This window comes from Strongylocentrotus purpuratus, unplaced genomic scaffold (genome assembly GCF_000002235.5).
Source record: "Strongylocentrotus purpuratus isolate Spur 01 unplaced genomic scaffold, Spur_5.0 spur5_scaffold_4, whole genome shotgun sequence".
In the NCBI taxonomy this organism is placed as follows: Eukaryota; Metazoa; Echinodermata; class Echinoidea; order Camarodonta; family Strongylocentrotidae; genus Strongylocentrotus; species Strongylocentrotus purpuratus.
Window position 1 is genome coordinate 24,700,264 of NW_022145610.1, and position 23,830 is coordinate 24,724,093.

Sequence of the window (23,830 nt, forward strand, 5' to 3'; positions counted from 1 at the left end):
TTATATTCATGCGAAACCCTTGGAGAGAAGTTAAAGGAAAATAGCCAAAAAGGGGGATAAAAAGAGAAGAAATGGGGGGTGTAGAGTGCTTGATCTATATGCAATAATTCGTAAACAACCCTTCTATAAGGAAGTGAGCTCTATACTACATGGAGAGAGCTAGCCTCACGTGTATTTGTGACCTTTAAATCAGCCACTTGTGCGAATCAGAACCTGCGTGGAGTAAAACAAAAAAACGCCGGGTGGTTTTCTGAGGCGATCCCCGATAAGGATATTAATGAATGCGCCGAGGCATACGATGCGTCTAAATTTCTCCTTATATGGTCAAATATGTTTCACGTACAACTCCGGTCATTATTATAATACCTGCTTGCTCCTGCTCCTCAGCCTCATTCCAACCTCAACCAAGCAAACTTGCAGGTGGTGATCATTCTCTCTCTCTTTCGGTAAGTCTTTAAGAATTTCCTACGATTTCCTACGATTTCCTTAGCTCATCTACAGGATCATACTCCATACACATCGCATGCAAAGCTAAGGGCAGTTTGAAATCAGCTGCAGTCAGTGGTTGTTCCATATTAGGATATTGTACTTCGATCGTTACCGAGTTTGTGATGCTTTTTTCGACCCGAGTAAATATCGTCTCGAAATTATCTTCATTTTATTATCTGTGTGTATTTTCTTGTAATTGATGTATGATTGTATGATTGTATGATTGTAACTCTATGTCTTATGTCTTAGTAAGAATTATACTATGTTTAAGTTGTAAGTTGCTCATTGAATGTTTATCGAAGGAGATATTGCTCGATTTTTGCCGGTCTTTTTGCCGTTTGGACACCTGTTCTTGTCCGAGCTTGCCACGCCCACTGTCCTCACACACGCTTCCACGCGTACGTTGATTGGCCATAGAAGGCTTGCCGCTGCCGCCGAATTTGGGATGGGGGATCCGGGGATTAGGGTTGGATTTGAATGATCATTTTTTTTTTTTTTTTGGTATCCTTATCAACCGTAAATCTTTTGTAAAATCGTCTTGTCTATCATATTTTAGGGCGAAATTAAAAACTGAATTGCATTATATACTCCTCCAAATCTTACTTCCTTGTTTGAGATAATAGGGGTGTGGCAGTGAAGTCGGAAGTATCAAGAGTATCTAAACTGCGAATGCTTCTAAATCTTTACTATACTTCTAATATTGTTCAATTGTTTTTGATGTTGCACATCAACTATAGACTTTAAAAAGGATTATTTATATTGGTAATTTCAATTGTGTTTCCTGCTTTAGAAAATCGTGTTGTAACAACACATCCGTTGGGTGCTAACTATACCTATTGAGCTGTAAAACGTTACCTGTTACAGTTTTGTTTGTTATTTTGATGTACCTTACATAATACATTTGAATTTTTGTTGATGAATGCTAATGAAGTTGTTGGTTGTTGCACAATTTGTTATATAATTATACAGTTCGTTACTTGTTATCGTTAAGCGTGGCTCTTTGGAGACATACTTCCTGTAGGCTTGGTGATTTAGTTTAAATTGATGTATTAAGTGATCATTTTCTTTTGTTTCAATGTTTAAAATCTATTAGTAAAACAGTATTCATGAAATATATTCGGGTGTTAGCTGTAAGTCGGTCCCCGCATCGCATGCAAATTAGCTTCGCCTGGAGGTTATTCATAAATTTTGGAGCTGCCTGCAGAGGGGCGTGGCATGTAAAGGATAGGAGCAGGCATGCGCGAGCAACATTTTCACTCTGTGTAGGTGGGCGGTGGGTAGGTGCTTGTTCTAACCACGTGTGTTTCACGGATTGGGGAGGTACGATCCTCTGAATTTTACTTCGCTTACCCTTTGTTTAGAATAAAAACGTAGGACACTTTTAATATTTTTCTATTTTTAGTATTTAGAGATCTTTTTCTTGCTATGCAATTGCTTCGTTAGGGGATTTCTCTTTTCTGTGTGATACCTGTTGCAGACATGTTAATTTACGATGTTTTTATTTTGTGTGTGTCTTTCATAGTAAGTAAAATCAGAAATCAATCATCATGTGTGACGACGATGTTGCCGCTCTTGTCATCGACAACGGATCCGGTATGGTGAAGGCCGGATTCGCCGGAGACGATGCCCCAAGGGCCGTCTTCCCATCCATCGTTGGCAGACCCCGTCATCAGGGTGTCATGGTCGGTATGGGACAGAAGGACAGCTACGTCGGAGACGAGGCCCAGAGCAAGAGAGGTATCCTCACCCTGAAGTACCCCATCGAGCACGGTATCGTCACCAACTGGGACGATATGGAGAAGATCTGGCATCACACCTTCTACAATGAACTCCGTGTTGCCCCAGAGGAGCACCCCGTCCTCCTTACCGAGGCTCCCCTCAACCCCAAGGCCAACAGGGAAAAGATGACACAGGTAAGAACAAGCAAAATGCCTATTGATGTAATCGAATTCCCAAAAGAAATATGTTTTCACATTCAAATATCTTTAGCAGATTTGTAATATTTAATAGTACCCAAGTGAAAAACTTTTTGAAATGAACGGCAATAAGCAAATGATTTAAGTAAACTGTTAAAACTTTTTAATACTTAACTTATTGCTATTAGTGAAGTGAAATCAGTAATTAATAATCATTTTGTTTTCATGTCTTCTGCAGATCATGTTCGAGACCTTCAACTCACCCGCCATGTACGTCGCCATCCAGGCTGTGCTTTCCCTCTACGCCTCTGGTCGTACCACTGGTATCGTTTTCGACTCTGGTGATGGTGTTTCACACACAGTGCCCATCTACGAGGGTTACGCCCTTCCCCACGCCATCCTCCGTCTGGACTTGGCTGGACGTGATCTCACAGACTACCTGATGAAGATCCTTACCGAGCGTGGATACTCTTTCACCACCACCGGTAAGATATACAAATAATGATTTCAAAGAGTGTTAAAGCTATATCCTGCATTCTGTGCTAAACTAAACAAAAAACTTAAGAGGGAGGATATTCATGTTCATTTGTTTTGTTCTATAATCGACAATAAATATCGTAGAAAGTGAATGTTGCTTTTTGTTGTTCATTCGTAACTAATTTCATATTGTTTTTTCTATCTTGCAGCTGAGCGTGAAATCGTTCGTGACATCAAGGAGAAGCTCTGCTACGTTGCTCTTGACTTTGAGCAGGAGATGCAGACTGCTGCCTCATCCTCCTCCCTCGAGAAGAGCTACGAGCTTCCCGACGGACAGGTCATCACCATTGGCAACGAGCGATTCCGTTGCCCAGAGGCCCTCTTCCAGCCAGCCTTCCTTGGAATGGAATCTGCTGGAATCCACGAGACCTGCTACAACAGCATCATGAAGTGCGATGTTGACATCCGTAAGGATCTGTACGCCAACACTGTTCTGTCTGGAGGCTCCACCATGTTCCCAGGAATCGCCGACAGGATGCAGAAGGAGATCACCGCCCTTGCCCCACCAACCATGAAGATCAAGATCATCGCTCCTCCAGAAAGGAAATACTCCGTATGGATCGGAGGCTCCATCCTTGCCTCTCTCTCCACCTTCCAACAGATGTGGATCAGCAAGCAGGAATATGATGAGTCCGGCCCATCCATCGTCCACAGGAAGTGCTTCTAAACAACTCGCTTTTGTTCTACATCTGTTGAGCACAATAACGAACTCATGGGGGTGGGGTAAATGGGTCGCCTTTACCGTGTGGCTAACTCTTTGGACAGTCGGGTCTATTAGAAATTATCTAGCTATCCATCTCTGATAATAGTCCAATCAAGGCTATTTATTACTCAAATCTCTGACAATAATGGCGATTTTTGTGCTAGTATTGGTGACCACTTTACCGGTTTGTACCAATTACAAATTGGTTTGAACGAATCCGCCTCCAATTACGCAAAGTAAAGAGAGAGAAAGATTGGGAGAAAAAACGTTTGCTATATCTTCTGGTTCGAGGTTGGCAATGAAGATTAATCAACAATCCAAACTTTATACAAAATTGGAAATTAGATAGTTCCCTTTTTAGTGACAATCCTAGTTCTAAAACTTGTTTTAGCCAAGTTGACCCGTGCTCCCACGGAAAAACGACGGCAACGGCACATGATTTTGTACCTTCGTATTTATAAATTAAAGTTAAATTAGAGAAAGTTATGATTGCATTATAATCTTGAAAAGAAATGTTAAAGAAATCTATGATACATAATGATGAAAAAAAGAAATGCACGTTCAACTTTGGATCATGCATATTTTTGTTTATGTACACTGTATATATTTTGTAACTCTAAAAAAAAGAAAAAAGAAACAACTGCAGTTCTCCACATGAGAATGCAATAAAAAAGCAGTACTAAGTATGCTCATATCTGATCCAATATTCATTCTTTGTATCGGGTGCTATAATAGTGGTATTGAGTAGTTTGGAGATGGAATGACGTGTGTTTGAGTTGGTTTGAAAAAGGCAGTTCCTCTGTTTGTGTATGTGATTATTTTATCCCGATGAGGGTACGTAAGGTGGATGCGATGTGAAAGGACTGAAGAAAGAGCAGAACGTTGTGCGAACTTGTTTTAATGTTGTCCTCATGGTGTTAAATAATGCTTTGATGGATGTGTTGGGACAGTGACGGGCAAGCTTTGAGATTGAGAGATTGTGTTAGATGTAAACCGAAAGCTAGTTGTCGTGTACGTTCGTGTCTAGTACATTGTGCGATTTGATGAAAGTGTGGAAAGAGAATATGGGCGTCGTTTCTCGAGACCTCATCAAGTTCACGGACATCTTATTGAAACACGTGTTCATTATAATACTTTCGTTTCAAGGGATGCCGGTGAATTTGTTATCCGGTCAGATGACGGTTTCCAGAAACGTTGCATGACCAGTCATTTTATTTATTTATTCAGTCTTCTTTAAAATAGTAGTCCTTTCAGAGCAGCAAGGCCTGCTTTTCAAGGGAGCACTGTAGGCAAGTGACAAAGTACATTGAAAAAGTTACAACATACAATAGAAACATAAACACAAATACACAATACAGTTATTTATATTTACTACTAAATAAAATGGGTACGTAAACACAGAACACGTTTCAGTTTGAATCTAAATTTAACCATGGTCAAAATTAGCCAAATAAAGCAAGGGCAAAAATATACTTATCAATTAAAAAGACTGAATGGAATGAAGTTGAAAGGACTATAAAGAAATATTTCATATCTAATTTTAATTTCAAACCATATCATCTATTGTTTGGTATTGATTTTAATTCAAAGAAGGAAAAAGATGTTGATATTATTTTGAATTATGCACTTTTTACTATTTACAAAAGTTTTGTTGGAAAAGAATTTTAAAAAAACAACTAAAAAGAGACTTCTTCATATTTTTTATTTACCTATTAAGTTATCATTTACAAATAGAAGAAAATATTTTAAAAAAACATGTATATCCCTCCAGAAGTGGAGGCAAATGCTAAAAATTTGAATATGTTTATATTATTATGAAGAAAAAAAATAAAGAAGACCTGAAATGGTTATTTTACACCAAAAAAAAGAGGAAAAAAAAGATAAGTTCACATAAATGAATATACTTTCACTGATACAATAAAATCAAAACAAAAATTAAAACTTACTAAAAGATACAATTTCAATTTTCAAGTTAGATCGAAGGGTTAAAGAAAAGTGTGGGTAGAAAGAAAAATGCTGACTAAAGTGGATTGCACTACAGAAAGTCAGGATGAGCACACAGTGGACATGTTTAACAAGACTAGAAGATAGTTTGAAAAGACAAAGCACTTATAATATAAGCTTGATTAAAATGAGCCAAATATAAAGTAAGTGCATAAATTATTTATTAATTAAACAAATCAAGTTCACATACATTAATAAACATGTATACTTGCATTGATACAATATAAAGAAAACGGCAGACTAAAATGGATTGCACTATAGAAAGTTGAAAATGTGCCATATTTTGAACTGACCCAAATTGCTCAAACTCTTTCGGTACAGGGGTCTCTGAAATTTGCCATCTGTGGATGTTGACTGAAAGTAAACAAAAGTAAGGAATTACTGAAAAAACAGAAACTACGCCTCTTCAAAAAGAGGAACTTCGAGACGTATGTGATTTATTTCGAATATTTGGACAGACATTTTATATTTTAAAACACTTTAAACAGACAACTGGATACATTAAAATGTCTTATGAATCCATTAAAAAGAAGAAATGCATGAAACCAATGTAATTACCTTTCTGTCTTGAAAGCTCTAACAATCGTTCACTAGTATTTTTTTCACAAAATATAATAACGGCTGATCGGATCTTTACAACAAAATAAAAGCACATTCAAATTATTATATTACATGGTATTGAATTGGGGCAAAACCTACCCATCTGCCTATGGCCATTGTGATTGACCAACCTGAAGTACATGTGCTGTGAATCAGAAAGGTTATTTCGAGAACATTTTTAAAAATTTGATAATGGAATTCTCGAATAGGTCCAAATATGCCGATATATATTCCAAAATAATTCAGATCAGAAAAGAAATCCCTCCCCCTCCGAATATTACAAATACCGACAAGCATGACAATACAAAAATTGTTCCATAGGGACTACCCTTAGCCGACATGAAAACCCCTTTTTCCCATTAAAAGTGGCACCCCTAAAAATAAATAAGTAAATAATAACAATAATACAAGTGCAATTTTCAGTAGGTCAGTTTACAAAATCCCGATAGATTTAATAAATGATTCATCCCATGGCACTTATACATAATGCTCTTTTTTGTTGTTATAAAGAAAAAAGAGAGGCGATGTAAGATGAGGAAATGTTTTTAAAATTTTTGTTGAATATAATCAGCATGCATAATAGACTGCTGTCATTAATATAAGGGATTCTACAATTCACAAGCTATAGCTTTTTTAAATATTTTAAAATCTAAATTCCCTCATATTTCACTGCAAACAAATTTGTCTAATTTCAGTTTTAATACCATACAATTGTATTTATATCTCCGTCTGTTATTCCGCCTACACATTATTACTTTCATGTCTTGGTATCATTGAATGTAGTTTTTAATATACATATTAAATGAAACCTTTTTCTTTCTTATCGCTTATTGTTTATGATTTATAGGTAAGGAATGTGAATGTGAAATTTGAAGAGAAAAAAATAAACGAAACTGAGACTCGGGACTTCCCAGACTCATAAGATGCACAACGTCCCCTAGTCTGGGAAGGAATTCACACCTATTTACCATTTTTGGATACTGGCGATTTGGCGTAGCGTGGGCCTGGACATTATTTTGGGGCACTTGTCATGGGGGGGGGATGGGTGGGGCATCAGGCATAGCAGTATAAAGAAATACACGAAAATAAGGCAATATTAGAGGGGGAGGAAATACTGGTAGTTATAAAAAGGGTTGAATTATTTTCTAAATTACAATGTTCATGATGGCTTCCTTCTTTCTCTTTCTCTTTTCCCGTTTATGGGGGGGGGGGGTTATGTGCCCCCGTACCCTATAGCTGAAGTTACCGGCTATTTTTTAATTTAAAAAAACAAACATCGGTAAACCATGTTAAAGTGAAATCGAAACTTTGGAACAAGTTCCTTTGCACGAAAACAAACAATTTATGGCCTGGTGATTATTCTTATCTTTTTAAAGTAAGGACCGATGCAGTGCGTAATAGAAATATTTACATAATTTATGAATATTCATTAAGACCAAATTAAACTCTTTTTTAAATAAAACAATTCTTTTTTGTGGTTGAATGAAAATTTAAGGACTTTAAAACATTTACTAATTCATTTAACATGGCTAAGCAAAGACAAGACAATTTTTAATTGTTACCCAGTTCAAAACAAATCAAAACTTGATATTTCAGGAAATTGTCAACCAACTTTCCTTTTAAGATGCTACGATCAAGTATATATAAAATTTGGAGCCTTTCAATATGTGTCGAATTGAAGCGTATGTAATAGTTTGTGATGGTGGTAGATACGGTTAAACCTTAAATAGAAGTAGTGAATGATTAGTGGATGTTACTTGTTAGATTAGATGGGTACCAAATCGTGCAATATGTAATCCTATCACAGCTTTTTTTTAATTATCTAAAATGATTACAATACTTAAATTATTTACGTTAATGTAACTCGATTTAACTGAGTAAAAAAATTTATTCAGCAAAATAAGTAAATTCTACTTAAGATGCCGTAGGTAATATTTACTTAATAAAAATAAGGCAATTCTTTTCCTCAATTTTATTGAGTTATTTCGACTATTATTTTTTTACAGTGTATAGTCATACATATTGGAAATATGACGTTTTTAGTAATTTTGTGTGTTGAAAATAATTGGAAATTAGTCAAGCACTACGTAGGTTACTCTGACATTTCCGATTCAGCCAATTTGAAGTGCCCATACATCAGGGGTGGCGAAACGTCTTTCAAAGTGGGGGGGGGGGGGGTGGGGGGGGGGCATCGACAAAAAGGGGACTTTCTGGATAAAAAGGGGTACCTACAAAGGGAAACCTCAAGGCCAAAATATACAATTTTTAGACACATACATTGTGATCACATTATTAATATTTGTTTCGTCCAATATGCATTGTCCAATATACAGTTGGGTGTGATGGTCTGAAAAATCATATGCGAGTGAGCAAAAAAAAAAAAATCAGATTTGTGAGGTCGCAGTGCGAAAAATTACATGTTATAAAGAAGGGCAAAAATAATCCCGAAGTTGTTTTAAGCACAATCTAATCATTAAATACTAATAAGACCTCTAAGAAACATAATTATATCAACTTTAAGTGCAAGCGAGCGTAGCGAGCGAGCTTTGGGTGAATTTTAAGAAAAAGTTGCTCTTAGTCGCGTTTTAATTAAGAACACATGTTATGGCGAAAGGAAGATGGGGGCACTTAATCAAAAGGAATTTTGACACTTATTAGAAAAGAAAAGAAGCACGTGTCAATTCAAAAAAGGAAATTATCAGAAATAAAAAGAGCACTTTAGAGATACTAGAAAAAGATGGGGCCACTGAAAAAAATCAGTCAGTGTTATTTGCCCCGGTAACGATGTGTCACGAATATCCCCTTTGTTCTCCTCGTTTATGAATCATGGAGATAATGATGACCTTCAGTCATTCCATCTATCGCTCATTAACATATTTTTCATTAATGGCCAAATGAGGTATGCTGAATATTATCAGCATTCAGCATTGCACATTTAGCTGCCAAATGATAAAGAATTGCTGAATATTTATATATAAACATTTAAATGTTCCTTAGTGGTGCTCGTGGCAAGTACCGATATTGCGATACTGCCCCAAAAATCTGCGCCCCCCCCCCCGATATATCGCAATCAAACTAAATGAAAATAATGTAGATGTATAGATTGTGACTGTTGCAGAATACAAACTTTCCAGTCTATTTACATGCATATTATAGGCGAGGGATGCCGACTGCATAGGAAACATTGTCTATTTTTAAATATTACGTGTTAATGTAGTCTGCTGATTGAAATTGTCGGATTGTATTCTCGGATTGGAATGGGGTGCAGCCGACGTCACCCTAGCCCCCAGCCCAAAGCCCCCAAGCCCCAACCCCCTGTCCAATCCCTGCCCCTTTTGTAGTTTGACCATGGTTATGAAAGTACTTGAATTATTTTAATGAATACGATTTATTATATACATGATAAAACCCCTGACATTGGGGGAAAATGCCTTTTTTGCGAACAGTTTTTTTTTTAAGTAAAAGAAGAATTATTCTTTTAGCGTGAAATGAATAAATTCAAAAAGTATAGATTATCCAAACGAGAAGAATCATTTTCAAAGGAATCCCGTACCATTGGAGATCGTCGCCCAAAGATATCAACTTACCTTTAGTCATGTGGCAATCCTTCTTCATGATTATTTCATGTTAGTATTACAATATAAGTATAATACGTTGATGATGTAATAACTGTATCAATTTGTTTATTATCACGATTATGTTATTTTGTAACTTTGGAAAAAATAATGAAAAGATGAAAAATTAAAAAAATCAAATCAAATCGAAGAAGTACCCCAAACAGAACTAAATACGATCGCAATAGCTTCTGATGTAATTCCACTTATCTAATTTCAAGGAGCCCCAAGTGAATCACTGAAGGAGGTGGTTGACCTTTGGCACCAATCATCATTATCACCTATTATTTGATAGGACCATGACGTCATGTTTGCTAGTAAATCCTACGAGCAACGCCTCGTTTTCAGCCTGGTAACCTATATATTCGTCAAACAGACGTATCAAGGGCGTAGAGAAGAACAATGGTGTTTAAAGAAGAAAACAAATCTATTAAGGTCTTACGGTATTAAATAACTAGTTTGATATTGCCCGCTTTGTTTAAACGATACCAGAAAGGGCTCTCTATACCATGTTTATGCTGGTATCATTATCGGTACTTGAAGGCCATAGTGTACAATGTTGACGAAGTATGGTATTAAAATAGGCTATGTGAATTGTAATGATTGATGAATGTGAAACAATCGGATAACTTGAAAGAAATTGTGAGCTGACACATCTTCTTCTTAATATTCTTTGAATCTCTTTCTAAATAACCACTAAAGAAAGCATTTTAAAGAAAATTACAAGAAATGTATGAACAAATGTAATAATATAATAATGATCAAATAAGGCGATCTCAAAGACTTTCGAAAAATCACCCGTAGGTATTTTCGATAAGTCTTGTCCATTACCTTCTGAAATGGGCAAACTCTATAGGATATAAACTACAGGATGTTGAAATTGTCCTTGAGTTGATTTCTCGAAAGTCTTTGCGATCATGTTAGATAATAATGGTTGATTCAAGAATGGTTTCAGACCAGGATGCTGGTCAAGATGACCATTAAATTTATGAATAATTTGTCAATTTATTCAGAGTTTGGGCCAATGTTACGATTCTGGTCAGCCTAGATGACGTTGGACTTCTGGTCAAAAGAACCCTTTTGATGGTCAATTGGATAAAGGTCCTGATCGGAAGTGGCCAATTCCTTTTTACGTGGAGAAACATGAAGAAACCATTCGAGGAAGATCCGTGTTTGTATTATTTTCGATGTCGACTGGACTGAAGTGACGTCATTTAGGAAGAAATTTGTTTACGGTTTAACATCCCCATGCCCCCCTGTGCTACACTTACAGACAAGAAGAACTGCCCCCCCCCCCCCCGTCAAATGATGCAAGTACCAAAATAAAAAGACAATGTGAGAAAAGAGATAAATGAATAGGGAGAAGGGGAATAGGGAGAAGGGGAAAAGGACGAGAAAAGAAAACACCAGGACCACATCCCGCAAACCCAATCATTAGTTTGTAAATTCGCATTGCATTTCAGAGTAGGACCGATGCCCTCCCCCCCCCCAATTTTAACAGTATTTTTTAAATGGGCGGACTCATGCTACGCCAATTTGCAGCAGGGATGTGTCCCAAGGATTCTGTTAAAGGTACTATGTCCCATTTGCAGGCCAAAAAATGAAAAGGTTTAATTCCAACGGCATTTGAAAGATATTTCTAATTTAGAACTTCCCTACAAAAGGTGGGGCTTGAAAATGTCTTCAAGTGGGAAAATAACGTTTATTGGTTGTCAAATCGACTTAGGAGCTATAGAGCCAATACGTAATAGTCTTGATTTTCAGACTATTGTACCGAATGGTCGATCAAAGATTCAATCAGTTTAATTTTGGCCATCGCAAGAAGTGGGTTATTGATGTAGACAAATGCCCATGTACCCTTTACAGCTCATTTTATGTATGTTATTACCAAAGAAGAAAAAAGCCAGTCAGTCACTCAATAGTGTCTGACAGTGAAGTCTAGCAAGTAAACGGGTTTCCTTGCACAATTTGAATATTTAGACACTGCTAACGTTTAAATTTCACAGATAGGACATTCGTGACATATTCATAATTCCTGCAAAGTACTACAAAATTTGAGGTTGGCTGCAAAAGGGACATATTACCTTTAAAGAGGGTGGGGGGGGGGGGGGTAAAGAGACTGGGACAAGCAAAGTGAGAGGGTTATCATAGTTTGTTTGTGTCAATTCGCTATAACAATACATGAAAAGAAAAGAAAAGAAGAAGAGGAAGAAGGAAATAAAAGATTTGTAGGTGCCTTCCGCATACTAGTATCCAATTTGAAAGGTGGCATAAGACCACTGTTTAGGGGTGGGGCGCATGTTTCTTATGTGCGTAACAAGTTATCCTCAAAGGGTTTCAAAATGGAGGCACGGGCCTTTTGTGAACCCCTCTCTCTTCTTTCTTTTGGCATTGTCTAATTTTTATATTGTGACCGTTTTCTCCTATCTTTGTCATGTACAGTACTTTCTTGTCCCGTTCTCGTCTCGGTTGTCATCCCCCTTTCCCCCTTTTTCTATATCTAGTTCCTTAATATGCTTACGAATGTGTTAATTTAATTACTTATTATTCCCACTGTCATTTGAGGGGCCCACAATTGTACAAGCATAGCTTAGTGAACCCCCTCTGTTTTCAATATGTATTCCTCAATTGTTGAGTAAATGCTTATAATTAAAATGTTATGTTTTGTCGGAAACAAAAATAAAATAGATTAGAATTGAATTGAAATCCCTCCCTAAAGGCGTATTTTAGTTTACTCGATTGTGTATCCAGCAAAAAGGATGTAGTTGCGGCGTACCCCCTCCGGTTATTGGCCTCGGTAAAAAAAACATTATTACATATCCCGATTGGTCTGCAGCAAGTAAGACTACCAAATGCACACGATCATTTCATCGCTTCCTCATTTTATCAATAGACGATTCCGAATGTATTACAATATATATGCCTTTACGAACGACGAGCTATTTAATATACATTCACCTCTTATGAATACTGTTATTTCAGTAGTCAGAATGCAGATTGCATAGGCCTTCATTAATCGATTGCTGCCCTACCTAAACAATAGTCATTCATGCAAATGAAATACAACTATTCGTGACAGTTGAATGAAATAATTTGTAACGATGCACTTTTAAACTACGTATCAAATTTCAATACATTACGAAAATGGACCATTTTCTGTAACGCCACTAATAGGGTCTTAATGGAGTAACTCATACGGAACGAAGAGGTACATGGGCAAACTAACTTCCCTGTAGTTGTATTTACAGTCCAGGGTAAATAGTCCGGAGTATCAACAGGAAATAGGTCCTAGCACCCTGGTGCTTCAAAGGAAGTCGCCGACAAAATCTGTTATCTGCCACCGAAATGTTTTACACCGTGACTCAGGGTAAAAACAGGTCATGAATATTCATAAGTTTACTTTACTGTGTGCCTTAAAACTCGTACTGCCTTATTAGTGTAACACAAACACGTTTTATGTGTGTAAAGTACCTCGATGCAAGCTAAGGCCCGCCCCCGTTATACACCATGTACAAACAAAAGCGAAAATGACCATAAAAGGGAATGAGAATGTAAAAGATCCATCACGGAACTAGCATAAATATCGATGGTTTGAGCATGATCTGTCACTTGATTTGTCTGCCCCTTAGGATTACATAGGCTCCTGCTTTCCTTTATTCTTCTCAAGGTAAGTCGTGAAATACTTCGCTATACTTCTTCAAATCAGAGTCAAAGGATCATTTTATTATATTAGCAGTACTGCAGACAGTACAGACTGGTGGGCTTCAGGTTGGAGTTTAGTTAACTAGTTTTCGAAAGTCAAAGAACTAATTGTTTGAGTATTAATTACAGTCATATTTACAATCTAATGGTTTAAAGTCGACGTGACCATGATACGACACTGTCATGGCGATTGCTTTTGTTACAGGGGGAAAGACTGTTGGCGTGAACGGTTGCAATTGAAATTCCATGCGTAATTTCTGTTCGTAGATCTACAAATAAAATATCTTTTCTTATTAAGATAATGCAATCTTAATTGCCTCCGTGTTCTTTCGAATTGTCACTCATTCTTCAAATAAAGATTGTGAGATCACGCGTTTTCTGTACCCTACCCTACAAATACGTAGGACACCTGGGTATGTAGTGAACCTAAAGTTTATAAATGATGTTCTTGTTTGTCCATCAATTTAACCGGGAAAAAAAAAATCATCTGTCTAATATCATTATCTATTTTCACACTTTTAGATCAAACTAGATTAAACAAATCATCATGTGTGACGACGATGTTGCCGCTCTTGTCGTCGACAACGGATCCGGTATGGTGAAGGCCGGATTCGCCGGAGACGATGCCCCAAGGGCTGTCTTCCCATCCATCGTTGGCAGGCCCCGTCACCAGGGTGTCATGGTCGGTATGGGACAGAAGGACAGCTACGTCGGAGACGAGGCCCAGAGCAAGAGAGGTATCCTCACCCTGAAGTACCCAATTGAGCACGGTATTGTCACCAACTGGGACGATATGGAGAAGATCTGGCATCACACCTTCTACAACGAGCTCCGTGTTGCCCCAGAGGAGCACCCCGTCCTCCTTACCGAGGCTCCCCTCAACCCCAAGGCCAACAGGGAAAAGATGACCCAGGTAAGATTTTCTTAATTGTTTCCTTCATTAACAATAATCCTGGTGGCCGAAAGAGATCCACGGATGAATTACCCATGAGCAACATTTTAGAATGTCCACAATTTGAAACATGGAAAGCTTTTACAATGATTTAAAACTAAGCAATACTTGATTTCACAATAGGTTTTGTGATCAGTCCTTAATAAGCCAAAAAAACCGTTTTCTTCTGCAGATCATGTTCGAGACCTTCAACTCACCCGCCATGTACGTCGCCATCCAGGCCGTGCTTTCCCTCTACGCCTCTGGACGTACCACTGGTATCGTTTTCGACTCTGGTGATGGTGTTTCACATACCGTGCCAATCTACGAGGGTTACGCCCTCCCCCACGCCATCCTCCGTCTGGATTTGGCTGGACGTGATCTCACAGACTACCTGATGAAGATCCTTACCGAGCGTGGCTACTCTTTCACTACTACCGGTAAGATACAATTCATTACTTTTAATTAAAGAATGAAAACATTATGTAACTGAAGCAGAAGAAAACTATCGTGTCAAAGCTTTTTACTCTAGTCTTATATAGAAATGTATAAAGATTTTCTTTGTACTTTGACAATAACATTTGTTGGGGTAGAAAGTGAATGTCGCTTTTCGTTATACATTCGTAACTAACTAATTTCATGTTTTTTTTCTATCTTGCAGCTGAGCGTGAAATCGTTCGCGACATCAAGGAGAAGCTCTGCTACGTTGCTCTTGACTTTGAGCAGGAGATGCAAACTGCTGCCTCATCATCCTCCCTCGAGAAGAGCTACGAACTTCCCGACGGACAGGTCATCACCATCGGTAACGAGCGATTCCGTGCCCCAGAGGCTCTCTTCCAGCCAGCTTTCCTTGGAATGGAATCCGCTGGAATCCACGAGACCTGCTACAACAGCATCATGAAGTGCGATGTTGACATCCGTAAGGATCTGTACGCCAACACTGTTCTGTCTGGAGGCTCCACCATGTACCCAGGAATCGCCGACAGGATGCAGAAGGAGATCACCGCCCTTGCCCCACCAACCATGAAGATCAAGATCATCGCTCCTCCCGAAAGGAAATACTCCGTATGGATCGGAGGCTCCATCCTTGCCTCTCTCTCCACCTTCCAACAGATGTGGATCAGCAAGCAGGAATACGATGAGTCTGGCCCATCCATCGTCCACAGGAAGTGCTTCTAAACAAATCGCTTTTTGTGAACAAATTTCCGAACATAAACTTTGCTATACGAGATGATTCTTTTTTGCCTCGTTGATGATGATCACGGATATTCCTTAATATTTCAGTATGAACGATTGCGACCAACCCAGCAAAAATCTTTCATCTTTGCAATAATGACAATAAAGTTGGTTTTTAAAATCAATGAACCTTCTCTTTAACGGTACGACCAAACTTACGCTTTCTCAGAAGTTGGAGACTGCCTAGTATACGACAATCTTTGAAAATAACTGTAATGCTGTAATTACAAATATCTTAAAGGTACTATATTCTTAACAATCTTATATACTAACTGGTTCAATTATGAAATGGTCTATTTCAAACTCCTGGAGAACTTTTTTAAAATATTAATTTTGAGGCAGGAAGTTTATTGTTAAGTGGTGTAATAATGTGCCCCTGACATGTTTTTGTTCTTTGTACACGTTTTTTAAGCAATGACGGGATGCCTAAATTGCCACAAATCATTTTCTTTTTTTAAAGAAATATTTGTTATTGTTAATCTAAATACCAAGAAATCCTTAAAAAAAAACATTCAAAGATTATTATTTATAACTAATACTTTGTTTGAAATGTTTCAAGCCGTCACAAGGTATCATCATATATTAATATATTATATTGTATACACTATTTCATATCAAAAATATGAATTCTGAATATATATGTATTTTGTAAATAAATTTATACAGATGTTCATAAATTATAATTAACTGTAGTTAAACGAGGTATTTTTTTGTTTCTTATAAAAAAACGATAAGAGTATGTTTTGGCTAAGAATGATGTTGTGATGAGGTGGGCGTCCATTATAGGGGTGGAAAGGGTTCGGAGGGCAGCTGCTGCCTCATAATTCCGAAATTATGAAAATATATATTTCTATCGAGCGTCTCATGAACATAAAGTGAGAGAGATATTAAGTGAGAGACAGTGAAAGATAGAGAGTGAAAGACTTAAGTGAAAGACAGTGAATGATAGAGAGATAGTGAGAGAGATAGTGAGGTATAGTGAGATATAGATACAGAGTGAGAGATTGATAAAGAGAAAGAGAGAGAGAGAGAGAGAGAGAGAAAAGGAGATGTTTAGGTAAGTTTGCAATGTGTAATGTGAATAAATTATTAAGCAGGCAAGGTAAACAAATAAACAAGGAAATTAAAAAAGAGTCTTCGGATAGTCATAATACATTATTTTATAGCCCTTTGGACTACAACCAGTTTGTCAACTACCTAATTGGTCTATCACTCATTTTGGTCTAATTGCCAGTCTGTCTTATGCCCATTCTGTCTACCATCCACATGGTCTAATAATCAGCTAATCATTAATGATAACCATCATCAAATGATTATTAGACCTTATAAATGGTAAACAAGTCGAGCATTTAGACAAACTGGGAATTAGACTAACTGGTTATTAGACTAAATGAACAATATACTAAATGGGTAGACTAGTTGGAGATAAGACCACATGGAAATAAGACCAAATGACAATTCATTAGACCAAATGATAAATAGACGAAATGATTATGAGACCATGTGGATAGCAGCATGGACATTCGTAGTAGGTCGGGCTGGACGTAGACAATAATTATGAGAATAGGCTAATACTATTGGGTTCAGTAGACGAGCTGGTTATAGACCGAACGGCAATTCACCAATATATAATTATATAATTATGTAGAGAGAGAGAGAGAGAGACAGACAGACAGACAGACAGAGACAGACAGAGAGACAGAGAGAGGGAGAGAGAGAGAGAATGGCAGGGTTATAATTTCAAGGGTGTGGCCGTGAGATTAGAGAAGGGGAAGGACACACAGATAGAAGGGGAAGTCTGGAGGGGAGGGAGAAGGAGAGAAAGAGAGGGGATAGGGGGTGGAAGAAGAAGAAAATAGAAGGAAGAGAAAGATTAAGAAAAGTAAGAGGGAATGGAAAAGAGGGAGAGAGAGGGGGAGGGGAGATCGAGAAGGGAGTGAGAGGATTGAGAAAGGTGGAGAATATGAGGAAGCAGAAGAGAAGAGAGAGAGAGAGAGAGAGAGGGGGGGGGGGGCGGGGGAACCTAAATTATCACGCTTTCGGATAAAGCATTGAATACAAAAGAAAAAAGAAAAACAAATGTGGACAAACAATATTTTGAACAACCATTATCTCCAATTTTGGAAGTGAGGTGGCAAAAGTGTAAATTTTCTCTCACTGGCTTCGCTCGCTCGACGCTCCCGAACTTTAGGAACTAAAAAGTTGATAGTCGATCAAATGGCATCAAATCCCTCTGGGAAAACTGAACCAACACGTTAAAGGTACCCGGTAACTTTGTCTCAGATTCTGAAACAAAATTCTGGATTTAGCTCATGATGCAATGATAATTTTAAACCTTTAGGTCAGTCAGGAACCCCATGACCTCTACAAGCCAATCGCCTGTCTGATTATCTAGATATTTATGATTGAAATTACAAATTTTGAAAACCGTTCGCCTGACGGTTTTCATAACACTACAGTCTATTGAAGAAAACGAGTATGGTAAAACCGGTCACTCAAAGATTTTTACTTTTTTGAGGCACTTCTTGATCATTTTGAAGCGCAATTTGTTAGGGCTTCAATATTACACCATATTACAGACACTGATAACATGTAGGGCCGTGTATCTCAGATTTAGCATTGTTAAACGATCCCTTTGATTAGTACACCCGCAGCCCCTGCCCAGCCCCCATACGTTTATCGTTATTCGTCGAAAGCATTTCTTATGTCTATGCCAAAACAATTAACGGGGAGAAATCCACCTTGATAATCAGCTGGTATCGATTACTAGAGAAACAAATAGATTAACCGTTATGGATTGTTGAAGTTGTTTATCAGTGAAACACAATGAAGCATCCAAGTGGCATGGCACTACCGAGAATAGAGCTGAACAAGCAGACGCCACAAGGTGGCGCTAAAATCGAATAAATAATAACTACAACGCCCATGTGTGTAAAATGAGTCTAGCGCCTTATACAGCCCAATAAAGCGGGTAATGAAAAATGCTTCTGTCTTTTCTTTCTTCCGACTGTCTACATTGTGCACATTGTGTTTTCAACGAAAACTCTTTTCACAGTCGACTGAATTTCCTAAAAATACCCGAAATCATCTAACAGATTTCATTGCTTTGAGGTGGAATGTTACGTACATACAATTCTCTTGTTTTCAATGTTTTAAATCCGAATTAATGCTAAAGCGATACCATGATGAGGTGAAAATTATTTTGCATTTTATCAGGGGCTGATATAGATATCCAGAAGGGAATGGTGAGCGAAAAAAAGAAATCTGACATTAAGCAAAGCGACATGATTTTTCTAGAGTAACGCTGGTCCTTTTACAAATACAAACATGCTTTGAAATTAGCCTGAAAAGAAATGCTCTTTAAATTATTCGACTTCTGATAAGAAATCGCTGAAATTTAGGGCGGACAAAACATATATGTGTGCTGAGTCCCATATACCGACTTCTTTGGCAGTTCATGTCATTTTTGGCAAAGTTTGGTCGATTTCTTTGGGGAAAAAAAATCATTCCAATATCTCACTCAGTATTAATTGTTTCTTACATACTACATAATCAGTCTTTCCAAATTGCCTTTGACTCGAATGTAAATTCAACATAAATTCAACATTAAATTCAAGAAAAGGTTGAGTCCTGTAAAGATTTACAAAAATTATAATATGATATCATCGAGGTATTTGAGCCTTTTCATCCTTCTTTTTTGTGTCGGTGTTATTAGTTTCAGAAGAATATAATTGTATAGCAAACAACAATAATTGAACAAGAATAGATAGCAAAAGGAAAGAAATTAGGTATGTAGAGTACTGATCGATGTAATAACTCGTAAACAACCCTGTTATAAGGAAGTGAGCCCTTGATTATACATATTAGGTATGGAGAGATCTAATCCTCACGTGTATTCGTGTACAGCCACTTGTGTGAATCAGACCAAATGCATGCGCCTGCGTGTGGGTGGAGCAAGAAAGAAAAAAAAAAAACGCCGGGTGGTTTTTCGAGGCGATCCCCTATAAGGATATTAATGAGTGCGCCGAGGCGTGCGGTGCGTCTAAAATTCTCCTTATATGGTCAATATGCTTCTCGTACTACTCTGGATAGTAGTATATACCTGCTTGCGCCTTCATCTCAGCTTCATTCAAGTTTCAACCTCGAACCGGCAACCTCACATCTCTCCTCTCTTTCTTTCGGTAAGTCTATATTTCTTGAATTCGTTTTTACGGGCATCAATTTTCTCCACCCAGCTCGAGAATCTTACTCCATACGCATCGCATTCAAAGGGCATTTTAAAATCTGCTCCAGTCAGTGGTTATTCCATATTAGGATATTGGATTCCGGTACTGGGTTCGTATGCTTTTTTCGAATCGAGCAAATATCATCTCACAAATTATCTTCATTTTTATTAGTCATTGCACTTATGTATTTTGAAACTGATGTATGATTGTAACTCTATGTCTAAGTAAGAATTGTATTATGTGTAATTTGTACCTTTAATTGCAAATCGAATGTATATCGCACAATCGAAGGAGATGTTACTTTATGTTTTCCCGATCTTTTTTCCGGCGAGGACACCTGTTCTTGTTAGGCGTGCCACGCCAACTGACATCGCATCGCACATGCTTTTCACGCGTACGTTGATGATTGGCCACAGCAAAATAGCAGGGATTGGGAATTTGGATTGTAAAAGGTATCGCGTTTTTTAAATTCTTTTCCTTCCGTACATCTTTTGTTAAATCGCATTTTGTCAATTCATTTTTGTTGGAAATCAAAGCGAAATTGCATTATCTACTTCCTCTAAAGCACACTTCCTGTTGTTGGGAAAGGGTGTGGCTTTGAAGATGATCAAGTCGGATGCATCTGTGCAAACTGCAAATGCTTCGAAATTTAAATTTATGTTCAGACCTAATGCGTTATTTGTTCTAAAATGGTGTCATTCCAGTTTCAATGTTGCACACATTTGCTTTTAGAATTTAATTCTTATAATAGAAGTAAAATTGTGTTGGCTATATCTAAACGAAGCCTCTAGAATTTGTAGCAAATATTTACATGTCTGTTTTAGCTGATTAAGCTTTGAAATATTTCCTTGAGTTTTTTAATAGTTTGATGTAGACTCTACAAGACATTTAATTCGTAAGACGGAGGATGCTGATGAAATTGTTGGATGTTACAATATTTGTTATCCTTCCCGTTTCCTTCTATCCATAGAGGCGTATCTCGCTTACAATAAAACAATTTGGAAACGTACTTATTTATCGGGATAATTGCACCAAAAAATCTGTAGTTTAAATAGTGTCCATTTTTTTTCCTCCCGAGTGTATATGCACAGAAATATTCATATAAAAGATTCAGATCACACAATTGGATGTAGCATGCCGCAGACGATCGATTTCGGCGCATTGCCATGCCTGGGCTTAGTCATTATGTATCGGCTCTTCATTGGTCGAAAAGGTGTGGGCGGTTTAGCTGCTAATATTGAATATTCAAATGATGCCGGTGCGTCGCGCGATCGTTTGTCTATCCCATTGGCGGTCAGCTCGAAGACGATCCCTGTGTCGCATGCATAATTAATTAGCTTCGCCCGGAGGTCGTTCATAAATTTCGGATAGGGGCGTGGCATGTAGATGATAGAGAGCACGCATGCGCATATGCTCAAGAAACCTGTTCGCTCTGCGAATGCAGTGGCATAGGCGGTTGGTGGGTGCGGCAGTTCAGACCACGTGTGTTTCCCGGATTGGTAAACTAATATCAGGAACTCCTTATCAGTAAAACTTACGAGCTTTGTACACTTTTAATGACATTTCTATTATTCTTTCAAGAGATTTTCCCTGCCACAAAATTCGTTCTTTTATTTCTCATTCTTGTGCAATTCCAATTACTAGCATTTTATTTATGATCCATTTTTGTGTTTTTATTTTAGAGTAAATAAAACAAGAAATCAATCATCATGTGTGACGACGATGTTGCCGCTCTTGTCATCGACAACGGATCCGGTATGGTGAAGGCCGGATTCGCCGGAGACGATGCCCCAAGGGCTGTCTTCCCATCGATCGTTGGCAGACCCCGTCACCAGGGTGTCATGGTCGGCATGGGACAGAAGGACAGCTACGTCGGAGACGAGGCCCAGAGCAAGAGGGGTATCCTCACCCTGAAGTACCCCATCGAGCACGGTATCGTCACCAACTGGGACGATATGGAGAAGATCTGGCATCACACCTTCTACAACGAACTCCGTGTTGCCCCAGAGGAGCACCCCGTCCTCCTTACCGAGGCTCCCCTCAACCCCAAGGCCAACAGGGAAAAGATGACACAGGTAAGAACAAGCAATATGCCTATTATTGAAGTAATCAAATTCTCAAAACAAATACATTCTCACATTTAAACATCTTAATTTAAGCTGTTTATGAATATTAATTTCAAGTGAATTTTGTTGTTGAAATAACAGCAATTGACTAAAAATGAACTTGTATCAAACTTGTTGTAATTAGTGAACTGAAATCGGTGATTACAATTGTTTTGTTTTCATGTCTTCTGCAGATCATGTTCGAGACCTTCAACTCACCCGCCATGTACGTCGCCATCCAGGCCGTGCTTTCCCTCTATGCCTCTGGACGTACCACTGGTATCGTTTTCGACTCTGGTGATGGTGTTTCACATACTGTGCCCATCTACGAGGGTTATGCCCTTCCCCACGCCATCCTCCGTCTGGACTTGGCTGGACGTGATCTCACAGACTACCTGATGAAGATCCTTACCGAGCGTGGCTACTCTTTCACCACTACCGGTAAGATATTTTTTTTTTAAAATCAAAGAGTGATGAAGCTATTTCCTGCATCCTGTGCTTAAAGAATATTAAAAAAGAGGAGGGAGGATATTATATTTGATTTTGTTCATTTTCTTTGGACTTTAACAATAACATTTTGGGGGGATAGAAAGTGAATGTTGCTTTTCGTTATACATTCGTAACTAACTAATTTCATCTTGTTTTTTTCTATCTTGCAGCTGAGCGTGAAATCGTTCGTGACATCAAGGAGAAGCTCTGCTACGTTGCTCTTGACTTTGAGCAGGAGATGCAGACTGCTGCCTCATCCTCCTCCCTCGAGAAGAGCTACGAGCTTCCCGACGGACAGGTCATCACCATTGGCAACGAGCGATTCCGTGCCCCAGAGGCCCTCTTCCAGCCAGCCTTCCTTGGAATGGAATCTGCTGGAATCCACGAGACCTGCTACAACAGCATCATGAAGTGCGATGTTGACATCCGTAAGGATCTGTACGCCAACACTGTTCTGTCTGGAGGCTCCACCATGTTCCCAGGAATCGCCGACAGAATGCAGAAGGAGATCACCGCCCTTGCCCCACCAACCATGAAGATCAAGATCATTGCTCCTCCAGAAAGGAAATACTCCGTATGGATCGGAGGCTCCATCCTTGCCTCTCTCTCCACCTTCCAACAGATGTGGATCAGCAAGCAGGAATACGATGAGTCCGGCCCATCCATCGTCCACAGGAAGTGCTTCTAAACAACTCGCTTTTGGTGAACAAACTCTTGAACATCAATATCAAGGAAACGACCATGATCTCAAATTGCAAAGTTTAAGTATGAACCATTGCGGGCAATGCAGCCGAAAAACTCGCGCTTTCTCAAAACTTGGAGACTGCAGAGTATAGACAATCATTGATAATAACAGTAATGCTGTGATTACCAATATCTTAAAGGTACTATATGTATAATATATCTTGAAGAATAAGTGGTTGAATTACGAAATGGTTTATTTCAAACTTCTGGAAAAGTTTTTTTTGGGAAATTTTGAGGCAGTAAGATTAAAGTTTAGTTAGAGGTGTGATAAATGTGCCCCTGGCATATTTGTTTTCTGAACACGTTTCGTAAACAAATTTGGGATGCCACAATTGCCACAAATCATATTTTTCAAAATTGTTAACCTGAATGCTAGGAAATCCTTCAAAAAACCTTGAAAGATTATTTTTTCTTCATAACTTGAACGATCCTTAACATTTATATGTTTGAAGCTCTCACAAGGTATTGTATATATTATTTCATATACAAACAAATATGAATTCTGCAAATATATGGATTTTGTAAATAAATTTA

At 38.2% G+C, this 23,830-nt stretch overlaps 3 protein-coding genes across 5 annotated transcripts; all 3 read left to right on the top strand.

Annotated features, from left to right (window-relative positions):
- The first annotated feature begins 336 nt into the window (after positions 1–336).
- Positions 337–4,335, top strand: LOC115917875 (actin, cytoskeletal 1A). The gene is made up of 4 exons (XM_011665468.2): positions 337–446; positions 2,012–2,402; positions 2,644–2,890; positions 3,092–4,335. Exons 2-4 carry the CDS (start codon positions 2,037–2,039, stop codon positions 3,607–3,609), a joined length of 1,131 nt encoding a protein of 376 aa, XP_011663770.1. The 5' UTR covers positions 337–446; positions 2,012–2,036; the 3' UTR covers positions 3,610–4,335.
- CyI (cytoplasmic actin I) lies at positions 391–23,830 on the top strand. Of its 3 annotated transcripts, none has more exons than XM_030997000.1 (4): positions 391–446; positions 21,643–22,033; positions 22,258–22,504; positions 22,723–23,830. In XM_030997000.1, the coding sequence occupies exons 2-4, from the start codon at positions 21,668–21,670 to the stop codon at positions 23,238–23,240; spliced, it is 1,131 nt and encodes a 376-aa protein (XP_030852860.1). In that variant the 5' UTR covers positions 391–446; positions 21,643–21,667; the 3' UTR covers positions 23,241–23,830. The 3 variants fall into 3 exon arrangements, with proteins under 3 accessions (XP_030852860.1, XP_011663769.1, NP_001032234.2); XM_011665467.2 differs by lacking the exon at positions 391–446 and adding an exon at positions 19,801–19,913 and having other exon boundaries at positions 21,641–22,033; NM_001037157.2 differs by lacking the exon at positions 391–446 and having other exon boundaries at positions 21,668–22,033; positions 22,723–23,240.
- LOC115919033 (actin-15B-like) lies at positions 13,404–16,353 on the top strand. Its single transcript, XM_030997507.1, has 4 exons — positions 13,404–13,530; positions 14,088–14,478; positions 14,690–14,936; positions 15,158–16,353. The coding sequence occupies exons 2-4, from the start codon at positions 14,113–14,115 to the stop codon at positions 15,673–15,675; spliced, it is 1,131 nt and encodes a 376-aa protein (XP_030853367.1). The 5' UTR covers positions 13,404–13,530; positions 14,088–14,112; the 3' UTR covers positions 15,676–16,353.

Bases quoted from the DNA above. Each gene is read 5' to 3' on its own strand.
- LOC115917875 (XM_011665468.2), top strand. From the start codon at position 2,037: ATGTGTGACGACGATGTTGCCGCTCTTGTCATCGACAACGGATCCGGT. The intron at 2,403-2,643 runs GTAAGAACAAGC...TGTCTTCTGCAG, and splicing joins ACAGGGAAAAGATGACACAG to ATCATGTTCGAGACCTTCAA. The intron at 2,891-3,091 runs GTAAGATATACA...TCTATCTTGCAG, and splicing joins ATACTCTTTCACCACCACCG to CTGAGCGTGAAATCGTTCGT.
- LOC115919033 (XM_030997507.1), top strand. From the start codon at position 14,113: ATGTGTGACGACGATGTTGCCGCTCTTGTCGTCGACAACGGATCCGGT. The intron at 14,479-14,689 runs GTAAGATTTTCT...TTTCTTCTGCAG, and splicing joins ACAGGGAAAAGATGACCCAG to ATCATGTTCGAGACCTTCAA. The intron at 14,937-15,157 runs GTAAGATACAAT...TCTATCTTGCAG, and splicing joins CTACTCTTTCACTACTACCG to CTGAGCGTGAAATCGTTCGC.
- CyI (XM_030997000.1), top strand. From the start codon at position 21,668: ATGTGTGACGACGATGTTGCCGCTCTTGTCATCGACAACGGATCCGGT. The intron at 22,034-22,257 runs GTAAGAACAAGC...TGTCTTCTGCAG, and splicing joins ACAGGGAAAAGATGACACAG to ATCATGTTCGAGACCTTCAA. The intron at 22,505-22,722 runs GTAAGATATTTT...TCTATCTTGCAG, and splicing joins CTACTCTTTCACCACTACCG to CTGAGCGTGAAATCGTTCGT.